A 13,821-nucleotide genomic window follows, 5' to 3' on the forward strand; every position below is an offset into this window, starting at 1 on the left:
TGGACAACGCTTCTCTCTTCGAGACAAAAACCAAGACTCTGAAATTCGAAGGAGAATTAAAGCCGGGTGGCAAGCTTTTGGAAGATACAGCACCATCATGAAAGGCAATCTTCCAATATGCCTTAAACGAAAGGTATACAACCAATGCATCCTCCCAGCTATTTCATATGGGGCAGAATCATGGACCTTAACATCAAAAATGGAAAGAAAACTAGCAGCAGCCCAGCACAACATGGAGAGAAGTATATTAAACATCACCTACAAGGACAGGAAAACAAACAAATGGATCAGGGAGGCAGACCCAAGTTCAAGACATCTTGGAAACCATCAAAAGCAGAAAATGGACCTGGGCTGGCCATATCAGCCGCAGACAAGACAATCGTTGGAGTTCAACACTCACACATTGGACACCTTATGGGAGGAAACGAAATAGAGGACGCCAACGGAAGCGATGGAGGGACGAGCTGCAAAACTACTGGGGAGAAGTGAACTGGTACCAACAAGCACAAAACAGAGACACATGGAGACATCATGCTGAGGCCTTCATCCTGCAGTGGATTGATAATGGCTGAAAAAGTAAAAAAGTAAGTAAAAAGTTAAAGCAAATGATTTCTTATGTATTACTTTGTTTTGTGATGAAAATTGTGATGTTTTATTTCATCACGCTCTAAAGCAAATAATTTCTTATGCAATACTTTGTTTTGTGATGAAAATCGTGATGTTTTATTTCATCACGCTCTAAAACAAATGATTTCTTATGTACGGTATTGCTTTGTTTCGTGATGAAAATCGTGATGTTTATTTCATCACGCTCTGAAACTAATGATTTCTTATGTATTACTTTGTTTCGTGAAGAAAATCATTGTTTCATTTCATCACGCTCTAAAGTAAAATGATTTCTTATGTATTACTTTGTTTTATGATGAAAATCATGATGTTTTATTTCACCACTATCGAAAAATTAATCTTATGTATTACTTTGAAATCGTGATGTTTTATTTCATCACGCTTAAAACAAACGATTTCTTATGTATTACTTTGTTTCGTGATGAAAATCGTGATGTTTTATTTCATCACGGTCTAAAAGAAATGATTTCTTATATATTACTTTGTTTTGTGATGAAAATCGTGATGTTTTATTTCATTACGCTCTAAAACAAACGATTTCTTATGTATTACTTTGTTCCGTGATAAAAATCGTGATGTTTTATTTCATCACTTTCGAAAAATTGATTTCTTATGTATTACTTTGTTTCGTGATGAAAATCGTGATGTTTTATTTCATCACGCTTTAAAAACAAATGATTCCTTATGTGTTACTTTGTTTCGTGATGAAAACCGTGATGTTTATGCCTATTATATGCATGTATATGATGAACGTATAGTAGACTGTGAGTGGACAAGTAAAGAGTATTTTGTAGTCACGATGCCAAAAATTCATGGCATTGTGATAGTCTTAAAGTTTGGTAACTTCTTGGGCGAGATGTAGAGTGTGTATGATAAATTGAACAATAAATATAGTTTTTACATGCATTTTAAGAAACAAATTTTCGTTAAAACAGTATGTTGTTTTAGACAAAATGTATAAAGTGATGATGATGATGATATCTCCAAAAGTGTCCCCGTTTTTTTTCTTGCCCTAAATCGTGCCGTATCTAACTACTTTATTTGGTAATTTAGGTTTAGTGCATTTGAGATGTTGCTTTTTTAAGTGTACGAATACTTTTGTGTGCAGTATATAATTGTTCCATTGTGCTGTAATTTGTTCTGTTAACAGAACGTAAATACAAATTTGACAATGTTTTTGGTAAGCGAATAAATCTGCAAGAAATGTTTTGCACACAACACTATGTAACCAAAGATTTATTTTCCAGTGGTATAAAAAAACTCAACAGTTTTTGAAAAAAGTAGGGGTGAGGCTATGGATCTCGAAATTTTTTCTTTAAATAACAACGCATCATAATGACCCCAGTATTATACTGCAATGCATTTAAACCATACTAAACTGTTTAAACTATTACGGTATAAAGTTTTAAAATCCATGTGTATAAGTTTTTAATTTGCGCTACTGTTTATACCCGTGTGGGTTAAAATAGTTGTGGTTTAAAACTTATAATCTTTTTTGAGTAAAAGGTTTAAGCAACTAAACAGTGGCCAAGTTTAAAGCTTGAAAACTTATGTTAGCAGGGAGCCTATTTTAAGCAACGCAGAGTTAAGAAAGTTTAAAATTGTTTTAAGAATTTTTAATCGGCGAATTAGAGTATAGTTTACGATTTACATACGTATTACCACTAGGAATATAATAGAACGGCATCGACCTTCCTAAACTCGGACAATTTCGCCCAAGTTTACTCCCAGTCGATTGATAGAACGACCTTCAGTTGGGTCGGCTAATGAAAGGCGCACCGTAAATCTCCATACCAGTTGTAGAAATCCACTTACTATCGACTTAAGATTGCATTATGCGAACGTTATAGGTCTGTCACACTACACCGAATAGGTCTTCCGTACAAGAAACGGATGGCATTTTAGTAAATCCGTTGTTGTTCGTCAATGATCGTTTTATGTTCTTTTTATGTCCTGCTATCATCCGCCAAATGCGTTTCGTGTTAGGTGATGCTCGTTAAGTCCGTCGGCAAGTTTGTGCATGCACAAAACTTGAAACGGAGTGTACCGAATACACATCTTCGGTATTTATCCGATGTGTGTTCGTATGGTGCTGTATATTGCCGGAGTTTGTTCGCTCTCCTTTCGTTCATGTTCGTTCTTTGTTCGTTGCACTCGGCCCGTGTTCGTTGCAAATACGTTCCTGTGAGGCCTTCACCACCGAATAGCATATTTTTGCATTCGGTGATGTACGTTGACCTAGACCGACTTAGTGTCACACTACACCGGATCGGTATTCCGTATAAGAAACGGATGGTATTTTAGCAAATCCGTTAGTGTTCGTCAATGTTCGTTTTATGTTCTTCATATGTCCTGTTATTATCCGCCAAATGCGTTTCGTGTTAGGTGATGTTTGTTTAGTCCGTCGATAATACGTTTCAAGTTTTGTGCATGCACAAAACTTGAAACGGAGTGTGCTGAATACACATGTTCGGAAGTTGTCCGATGTGTGTTCGTACTGTTCTGTATATACCCTTGGTTTGTTCGTTATTCTTTCGTTTATATACCGCGGGTGTTTGCAAGGTTTCGCAGGCGCTTGTGCCGGATGTAGGCCTATGGCGAACATGTGCATCGATCATGGGGGGAGGGGACTTTCTGAAGGGTGTGTGACGCAATATCATATTTCCCCCAGTACTTTAGTGACTGACAAGTAGAAAAAAGGGGGAAAGGAGAGAAAAAAAAAAAGAAAGTGAGAAAAATTGAAGAGAGAAGAGAAGAGAAAAAGTAAAATTGCACGTGATTTAGTAGTAGGCCTATGCATGTAAGTAGTACAGTATTGAGGGAGGGGCACTTTCTGAAGGGTAGAGGACGCAATATCAAATTCCTACCAGTTTTAGTGATTGACTAGAAAGAAAAAAGAAGAGAAAACATGGAAAAGGTTAAATTGTATACGTTATTGAGTAGGCCCAGGATAGTAGTACTAGTAAGCCTAAGTAGGCCTATAGGCCTGTGATTATGATAGACAGTGCTTAAATGTGGTTCCTTGGCCCAAAAGCCTGTGAAAATTACTGCCGGCCAGTCCATATGCAGGGCCCGTGATATTTTGTCACCAAAGTCAGTATTTATAACGGACTTATAGGTCTATTCCTGACTTTAACATATCAATCCATGCATGCTTTACCTGAAATTACGAGTCTGAAGTCATATCTAAGTGTCAGTGGATCAGTGTAACATTTTAAATTTCGCAAATTCAAATCGGGCCTTCTTTGTTTTTTGCTTAAGGCAATAATAGTGTAAAAATGATGCACTAAAAACAATTTTCCAAATTTTCCATTTTTAGAACTAAATTTATACACAATAGGCCTAGGCCTAATAATGTAAATAGGCCCTACAGTCCCCATGCAAATGGCTTCAATTTGACCTTCATTTAAAAAAATAAACAAGTCTTCCTATTTGCTTCTGCTATGGACATCCACGTGTTATTTTTAAAATAATTGTTTATATTATACAATAATGGTGAAAACTTTTTAATGGCTTCAATTAGGCTTTCGTTTCACCAATTTGCGGCTGTTTCAAACTAAATAGTACCCAATAATAGTGCTAAAATTGATCCAAAAAATGACAAATGGCTTCAATTGGGCCTTCATTGTCCAAAGGTTTCTCACCTCTATTGCCCCCGGACGCTGGTTGCCCTGATATATCAGATTTGTAGCCCTTTTGTACTTATTAGCCAATATTTGACCATTTTCGTCAAAATTTACCCCCTTAAAGTTGTCTTTCCCCACTTTGTTCTCCCTCTGAAGAAGTGCTTGCTACGTCACTGCCTCTAAGGGGTCAAAAACCCTCTCAAACACACTCTCCTCCCCCACTTTTCTGGGGAGATTCGCCGGATTCGCCGGTCATTTGACGATTGAATATAAAACGCCTGCAGGATTATTAGCGGCCACAACGCATAGAGAGACGAAAGGGAATCGGACCCCCAAATCCGGACATTTGTCGGACGTTGACCCCAAATCCGGTCATTTGTCGGACGTTGAACGATCGAAAATAAGACGCCTGCAGGATTATTAGCGGCCACAACGCATAGAGAAACGAACGGGAATCGGACCCCAAATCCGGTCATTTGTCGGACGTTGAACGATCGGATATAAGACGCCTGCAGGATTATTAGCGGCCACAACGCATAGAGCGACGAACGGGAATCGGACCCAAAATCCCACCGAATCTTCTGCCGGACTGGTGATTTTTCCACCGAATAAAATATTTTTGTATTCGGTGATGTACGTTGATCCAGTCCGTCGTAGTGTGACAGACCTATTCGTATCTCAATCTTAGTTAAAGTCAAACTCGCTCTCAGAATAACTTAAGTCTTATCCATTTAGGGAATTGTATTTTTTTGTGTTTTTCCAACTTACTTGCATAAACCCTTCTCCTCTTCATGGGTGGTTCTTCTTCACTTTCGTCCATGTTCATACTAACTACCTAAATATAAAAACAACATCAATAATTATGGTTACTAGAGTATGTGTTTTTGTAAAAAATATACTGCAAAAAGGCCTTTTTTTGAATAATGCTTTAAATTCTTCTAAATAAGTGTATGATAAGTGTCATTACGTGTATAAGTTTTCAAAGTTTCTAGCATCTTAAGATTATTTTGACAGAGTTTGTATGCGGGAGGCGCATTTCGTATTGGAATTTCATATCTTCGCAAGTTTAGTATCAGACATGATATTATTGATTTGATTTGAATTAATTTGATTTATTGATAATCCAGGCAAGCATACATACAAAAGTAGAAAAAAAAGAAAAAACATAGTCAACGAAAGAGAAAAATATGTCATAATAACCGACAAAAAAAACCCCATACACAACATAATGATAAAGGTACATACAACTACGCAATTTACGCGAAAAAGAAAACACACTAAAGACAATTTCACTGGAGACATCATTTGGTAAAATGAACCATAACCTAGGGAATGCGACATGGAAGCGTCAGTCCGGCTGTGATGGAAATGCCGGAAATCCATGTTGACTGCTTGTCTGCAAGAAAGAATATTAAGCTTGATATAGTCAGCCCAGCTAATAGTATTATTGTATTTATTCCACAGACACCCAACAGCAACATAATCCGAAGATAATCAAAACGAGAAAGAATGGTGAGAATCTTAAGGGTCTGGAGCCTTGTGCTGTAAGAAGGCTGTTAGGGACCAGTATCTGGTGAACCTTCTCTGGACCCCGTCCAGTTTATTTTGTGACCCTCTCTGTTAGGAGCCCAAACTAGAGCACAGTACTCCAGATAGGTCTCACCAGAGCAAAGAAAAACTTCTTCATGTTATCCGGATCATTAGATCCAACCGTTCTTTGGATAAAGCTAAGCAAACGTTGTGCCTTATTACTAGTGATAGTGTCAACATGGGGACCCCACTCAAGGTTTGAAGACAAGACAACGCCCAGGTGCTTGTGCGTAGAAAAGGTTTCAAGTATGGATGGCGGATACCTTCAAAATACGCCTAAGATAATACGCCTAACCTTAGGCGTCTAAGATGCAATCTTAGACGTCTAAGAATTTCGCGGTAGACTAAAATCAACGAATCACAGGACCAGAAATCCCAAACAACCAATCATCTTAGGCGTATTCAATTATTGACCAATGAAATCTTAGACGCCTGAGATTTTACACGCCTAAGATTTTTGTTAGACGTCCAAGATTGACCATTTGACCGTGACTAGTGATGGACGGTATCGCAAATTCGATCAAAACGTACGACGGACGCTGTGCGTTAGAGAATACAGTAAGCAAAAGAATTAAGGTACCAGTTGTGTTCACCCTGTATATCCTACATAAAGACAAATATGTCAAATTCAAAACATGCAGCCTATGCCTGTACTCTTTAGCTCTGATTTAAGTCCTTATTTGTTGCCGGATTTGTTGAAATTGGTTGAGAATTAAAGAAACGGTGATCCAAAACCTAATGAAGATAAAAAATAAAAAGTTGCACTTTTGTGTTCTAATCAATGAAAGCACAACGCTAGTTTTTCGTGCTAATCAATAAAAGCACGGCGCTAGTTCTCTTGTTCGCGAACCCTTTGTGTACAAGTCAATAGGGCATGCAATGTGGCTAACTGCAACTTTTAAATTGGCATCTTCCTTGGGTTTTTGGACCGTCATGTCTTTATTTCGTGAACAATTTCAACGAATGAGGTTTTAAATTCGAGCTAAAAGATGTAGCTATTGGCTGTTAGTTTCAATAATGACATATCTGCCTTTGTTTAGGATATACAGGGGGTGAACGTAACTGGTACCTTATTTATTTGGCTTACTGTATTTCGAACAATGGCTGGGTGGTGTGTTTTTAATGAACTCATTTTCTCTCCATAGCCATGGGCGTCAATCCCAGAGAGAAAGGGGTGATGGGATGGGAGGGGGGACATGTTCTCCCACCTTTCGATACAATGACCCATTGTTTTGTTCTTTTCAGCCACTTTTTGACAATTCAGGCTAATTCTCTACCCACATTTCAAGCTGGATTGGCGCCAATGTCCATAGCAATGGAGGGTTATAATTTTTCCCCAAGACGCTCCCCCAGCATTCACTGATTTTAGAGCATGTTATGGTTATTTAAAAGATACCCTGTAAAAATTACTTGTGTTCCTTTTCGACCTGTCAAAATTGCTTGCAGACTTGAACTCACCCTGAACAATATTTCTTTTCAAAATAGATTTTAGCTGTTTCAGACAACGTGTGTTACTGTCTTTCTGTACGGGTGCGAGTCATGGGTAATTACCAAGGACATGGAAAACAAGATCAATGCATTTGCAACATCTTGCTACAGAGTCATGTTAAACATCAAGCGGATTCCAAATGAAACCATCTACAATCTGACCAACACCACTCCACTGGTTGCCAGAGTCAAGATCCATTAACTCAAATTTCTCGGCCATATACTGCGTCTTGAAGATGACGAGCCTGTGAAAGAATATGCGCTTTATATTCCACCACATGGGAAGAGGAAACCGGGACGGCCGCGCACACTGTACTTACAGTATGTACAGCACCTCCTGGGAGATACTGAAGGGATGTTGCAGCCAAACAAAATTGTTTCGCTTGCCCAAGATCGCATTAGTTGGAGAAAGCTTGTAGTCGTCTACTCCGCAGCCGACTGATGATGATGATTTTTGGGCTATTATTATTATTAGGCTTGACTTTGCAAAAAGCTTCTAATTTCGGTCTTGCTAGATTTACTTCGTAACTGTTTTGCTTAAAAGTATGCCCAGCTTAGAAATAAAACCACAATATGCTTGGATTTTATTTTATTATTGTTTTCTGATATGCACGGGATAAAATGTTATGCGTATATTCTTTGTTTAAAATACAAAATTAATGGACTTATAAAAACACCAAATAAACCGTGACCTTTGTATGGTCAGGTATGGTTTAAACCAGTTTACCGCCTCTTATAGAACCCGATAGACGGTGACATTTGACCATTCTAATTATGTATGTTTTGAACACATATTTGCACATGAACTAGTTGTTTACAGTGTGAAGAATCTACAACATGCTCATCTATCAGGGCACAGTTCTTTAATACATTTGTGCATTCATTGAATGACCTTTGAAGATGTGAGTACAAAAACTCATACTCTGCAACTTAAGGTCAAATTTTGCACTATGATTGTTTAATTGAGGTTATTGATAATATGCCATTGGAATGAGGCCATTGTGGTCTATAGTGATTGCAATAGCAACAGGGCCGTGACCTTAATGCACACCTAATCCTTAAACCAAACAAAACAACCACTGACCAATCATGAAATCACTAATTGGTTTATGTGTTTGACTGCTAACTGTTTGTGACCAAAGATATTAGAACACAGCTCAGTATCTTTGTGGTGACTATCTCTGATAAAAAACATTAATTAACGAATTTCAATTCTGGTCAGCAGAGAAAGGAATAAATTCGAAAGACTTGACTGTGTTGAAGGTCAGAAGTGTATTTGCAACCAGAGTTGCCAACCCCGCGATATGGTAGCCCAATTAGGCGACTTTTGACTCGTGGTTCACCGTTGTTGGGCAGTTTAAAGCAATAATGTACGATTTAGGCCTACGTCATTTTGTTAGTGTTTACCCAAATTGCTGAATGAAATAATATTTATTGTAATATGCCTAACTGCTGGGAAGGGTTCCTAGCAACGTAAAGTGAAAGAAACCCCAATGGCTATTTTGTCCGTTTAAAATAGAGTTCTATGGCCGATTTAAAGTCATAATTATGACGTAATTTTGTTATTTATTAATTAATTTTTAGCAGAATTAATAACATAAAAATGGGCTGTGCCTGTTTCATGAAGAATAACGATCGATCTTACCCTTGATTTAACAGGCCTGTCAATTTCTTGGAATTGTTTGATATGAAAGGAGGGTATGATTTTTTTGTTAATTAGTTTAAGTATTTCCTAGCCTCTCTTAGCCACAGGGTTGGCTACAAAAGACACAGAGTATACCTTAGGATAAACTGGCATGAGTGCGCCGACCCCAGGTTTTCAACATTTCAGGATTGTTTCTGGACGGAGGTCGGGTGAAAAACGAAATTACGTTTACATGACTTTGTCGAAATTCGTCGTGTGACAAGAATGAGTGTATAGATGACAAGGGGGAAGCTTACTTATTTGTGTCTTCTATATTATCCATCATATACCCTAGGCCCTGCATAACGAAATTCAACAATATTCAATATCCAAAGCAATATCCTCACTACAATAGGCCCCCAAAACAGAACTCCCACCCCACATAATCGCAAATTGACATGAAAGCTTCATTCCATGAAGCATTTCTCATCATATCATGATCATCATATCCCGTCCAGCTCACATTGGGCGCCCCATTCCGTTTTTAAAGGAGTTTTTATTTTCATTTCAGCTTAATTTACCAGTTGCCATGGTTGTGTGTAAATTGCAATGAGATACGTTGTAATATAACATGATTTTAAATATTTGTACATTAATTTTCTCTGCGGACTTGCAGCAAAATTATGATTTTATTTTCGTGATGATGACGACGACGACGACGATGACGATGATGATGATGATAATGATGACGATGACGATGATGATGATGATGATGATGATGATGATGATGATGACGATGATGATGATGATAATTAATACACAAACGACAAAGAGGAACATGCATACATACATACAAAGTATTTATGACACGCTGTTTCATAGATATCACAGCGTGTGTGATGATACACTACCGTAAAACCCCGTCTAGAAGCACATATCGAAGAAACGCCCTCAATAAAGTTAGTTGCTTTTTGTAGTTGGAGCTACTATAATTATACTGGCACCACCGTGTACTGGCAATAGGTGGCTATAATACATTTCATCTATTTATATTGTAACACCAATCAATTGTATTGACATAATAACGTATGTTTCATATAATCAGGATCATATAGCTCAATTGATAGAGCGTCAGACTTTGGCAGTAAAGAGACCATGGTCTGGGAACTGGTTCCGTTTTATGCTCGTCGCGTTGGGAGCTGTAACTAAGCGAGTTAAAAAAAGGCGAGTTAAAGAAAAGCGAGTTGAAAAGGCGAGTTACCCCCCACAGAGAATAGGTTTTTTGTCAATTACCCCCACGAAGTAAGTTAAAGGCGAGTTACGACAACACCAACAAGTTCCACCGGCGAGTTACGACAATACCATCAAGTCCTGCAAGCGAGTTACGACAACACCATCAAGTCCTGCAAGCGAGTTACGACAACACTGTCAAGTCCTGCAAGCGAGTTACGACAACACTGTCAAGTCCTGCAAGCGAGTTACGACAACACAATCAAGTCCTGTAAGCGAGTTACAGCAATGCCGTCAAGTCCCACCGGCCGGCGCGCCGCGGCGAGTTACAGCAACACCACCAAGTCCCATTGGCGAGTTACATGTAGGACTTGATGTAGGTTTTTCCTGTGAAGTCTTCAATTTGGAAAGTAATGTTTTACCTTGTAATATTATAATATTAATTAATTATCTTTGTACTCTTGACCATACTTGCAGATCTGTTAATTGATAAATTTATTACATTGCTGGGCCTCTCTGACAAGTGGTTCCTGCTTAAAATTATTATTATTGTTACCCAATACATTACCCTGAACATAGGTGCCCTGAACCATCACTAATTACCCAGCATGTGATAATTAGCCTTCTTGAAAAATGGCAGATAACAACAGATGGTGAGAATTAAACATATATAAAGCATTTGGTATTTGAAATCATAACTCGCCAATGGGACTTGCTGTAAAAATCTTAACTCGCCAATGGGACTTGTCGTAACTCGCCGGCGGGACTTGCCGTAAAAATCCTAACTCGCCAGCGGGACTTGCCGTAAAAATCTTAACTCGCCGGCGGGACTTGCGGTAAAAATCTTAACTCGCTTATGGGACTTGTCGTAACTCGCCGGCAGGACTTGTTGTAAATCTTAACTCGCTGATGGGACTTGTCGTATTCTCAGCAGGGGTCACTCTTTAATCTCTGCAGGGGGTAACTCGCCAATCTAATTCGCTTTTCATCTAACTCGCCCATTCTTAACTCGCCATTTACCTGTCCCCCGTCGCGTTTTGATTAAACTTTTTGACATGTTCTTTTTTCTATCTTCAAATCTACCTTTCTTCTTTTAGGATTTCATTTTAGGTTTTTTTTTAAATTAATTTTTTAATTATTATTATTTACTTTTTTTATTGTTTTTCTTTAAAGAAATTTTGTGGTTTTAAAGAAACTAGTAAAAGCATTTATTCCAAACAATATCGAAACCCACGGTTAGAGCAGCCATAGGCTTTTAGGGGTATATTATTGGGAGCAGGATGTACCCAAATTGGTGTTTTATGAACATTGACATTCTTTTGTGGCGAGTGACATGGTCTTTCAATTCGCGCCGAGTGTCCTTGACAGGCTTGACTATTCTTGAGTGGTTATGAAAGAATTCAAAAGATAACCTCTGCCCAAACAATCCCAAGCTATTGTCTGAAACTGCTCATGTCCATAAGGAAACGCGGAATAATATTGAATGAAAGACTTTAAATTTAAAAAAATATAATTGTTTTGTTGCCACAATTGCAGTCTTTTCAACAAACAATAAAATAAATAATGAATAATAATTATTCCATGTTTGAATCTATTATCCCATCATGAATAGAATGTCTTCAAAAACTTCAATCATTTCATCTTACAAAGGCAACTATTTAGCTCATTCAACTTTGTTTCGGATACTTTGGATAGTACCGTGCACTCACTAGAGCTTTTTTTTTGTTTCTTGGAATAGATTCATCAGGATTGTAAAATGTCATAAAGTTCAATAATTATGTAGACAAATCCAACTTTCTACTCACGGTTAGACAGTTTCGTCAACCAGGTCGGTTGACTTCTTCAGTAATGCGATGATCCACCTACACTCCCGCGAAATTTCATTTCAAACAAAACTTACATTGGCGAAACGGGAAGGAAATTCCAAACAAGACTTAATGAGCATAGGAAAGACGTAGAAAAAGTAAAGGACATAAAATACACTAGGTCAAAAAGACAAGAATCGGTTTCGGAACAGCATAAATCGGCCATCACGGACCACGTAGCTCAAGAGAATCATGTCATCAATTGGGAGGGGGCAAGCATAATTGACAAGGACACTAACAAACAAACCAGATGGATACGCGAAGCACTTTGGATTAGAAAGAGGGGCACCCAGACAATCAACCGTGACGAGGGCATCTACTCTCTAAATCACATGTATGATCCACTGTTAAGAAGAACTGTGCACCCGAGGAATGAGAAATTTCGCGGGAGTGTAGGTGGATCATCGCATTACTGAAGAAGTCAACCGACCTGGTTGACGAAACTGTCTAACCGTGAGTAGAAAGTTGGATTTTTCTACATAATTATTGAACTTTATTAACTCACTAGAGCTCATTCCACTATATCCATTTATTGGAAAGGCATTGGACATAAATTTGGATACCAACGTAGGCAGATTTATAGCCTGTAGTGCAAGCGACCTCTACATTCAATGGGTTAGGGATCCGTCAACCTTTATGCATATGTATAGAGGGGTTTTACTCCGATTTTGATAGGGCAGATGAAACCATGTTCAGAATGTTTAAACGGGTGAAACCAGCGGCGTAGCTGGGATTTTATTCCAGGAGGGGCAAAACTGTATGGGGCGGAGCCCAAATCCACCAAATTTCCCAGGGGGGTTATAGACGCATATATCGCATGGATTCCCCATCTCTGCCCCACCTCTCCCTCTTTTTTCCTCTCTCTCCCTCCTCTTTTTTTCTTACACTAGGGGGCGGGGGCCCAAATAGGCAATGCCCCTTGCCCCCCGGCAGCTGCATCTTACAAAGGCAACTATTTAGCTCATTCAACTTTGTTTCGCTTTCACTTTTGGCAGAAAAGTCCCAATTCTTTTGTATAGAGTTTGTGCGTGAAATTATTGATTGGCTCAAAAAATAACAGATTTGAACCGGTGTCCTTCACCGTAATTATTTTTTACATCAACCTATTGATCATAGTGCATTCGTTATGATTGTGAGACGAACTGTCGCGGTAGACTGATTGCAATCATGCTTTTGCTGAATGCATTTGAGTAGTCCGCCATATTTACGGCGTGATTCACGTCATATGCACAACCTCTATTCACTGAAGTAGGCCCTAGTGATGTAACACTAACATGATTAATTACCATAACAATGGGCATACACAATTTTTGTTCCACTTGAACCCATACTCCTATGCACAGTTTATCCCTTACATAGGCCCAGAGAAGATGTAAAAGAAGGAGATAGATCCAGCTATCCTCAAACAAAATATGTGTGTTGCCGCTCATTCAAAAGCAATCACGCTATTTAGGTTTAACAATAAAATACAACAAAAGGGTTCGAACCCATGACGGGTGTGATACACAAGTTGCTGCTTACTGGTTTTAGGGAAAGGTCAGTGTCTGTATACCATCAATACCATGCATACCATGCATGCAGATCCTAACATCCAGTTTATTTCAAATAAAATATGACCGAAGTTCCATGGCAAATAATAATTTTGCACGCTTGGTTACGCTTTCAACCTCTACGATTTATGATACAGACTATTTTCAATTATCAAAATATCTTTATTAGGTTTGCAGGAAATGACAGGAAAATACATTAAAACAATAAAATATAGATCATC

At 38.4% G+C, this 13,821-nt stretch overlaps 1 protein-coding gene across 1 annotated transcript in view; it reads right to left on the reverse strand.

The window, feature by feature from the left end:
- Window positions 1-13,821, reverse strand: part of LOC140144786 (uncharacterized) — a 294,427-nt gene that overhangs the window by 258,771 nt on the left and 21,835 nt on the right. The window contains exon 2 of the mRNA XM_072166591.1: window positions 5,022-5,088. Coding sequence (XP_072022692.1) covers window positions 5,022-5,079 — 58 coding nt within the window. The 5' untranslated portion in view covers window positions 5,080-5,088. The remainder of the gene's footprint in view (window positions 1-5,021; window positions 5,089-13,821) is intronic.

This window comes from Amphiura filiformis, unplaced genomic scaffold, assembly GCF_039555335.1.
Source record: "Amphiura filiformis unplaced genomic scaffold, Afil_fr2py scaffold_81, whole genome shotgun sequence".
Classification (NCBI taxonomy): Eukaryota; Metazoa; Echinodermata; class Ophiuroidea; order Amphilepidida; family Amphiuridae; genus Amphiura; species Amphiura filiformis.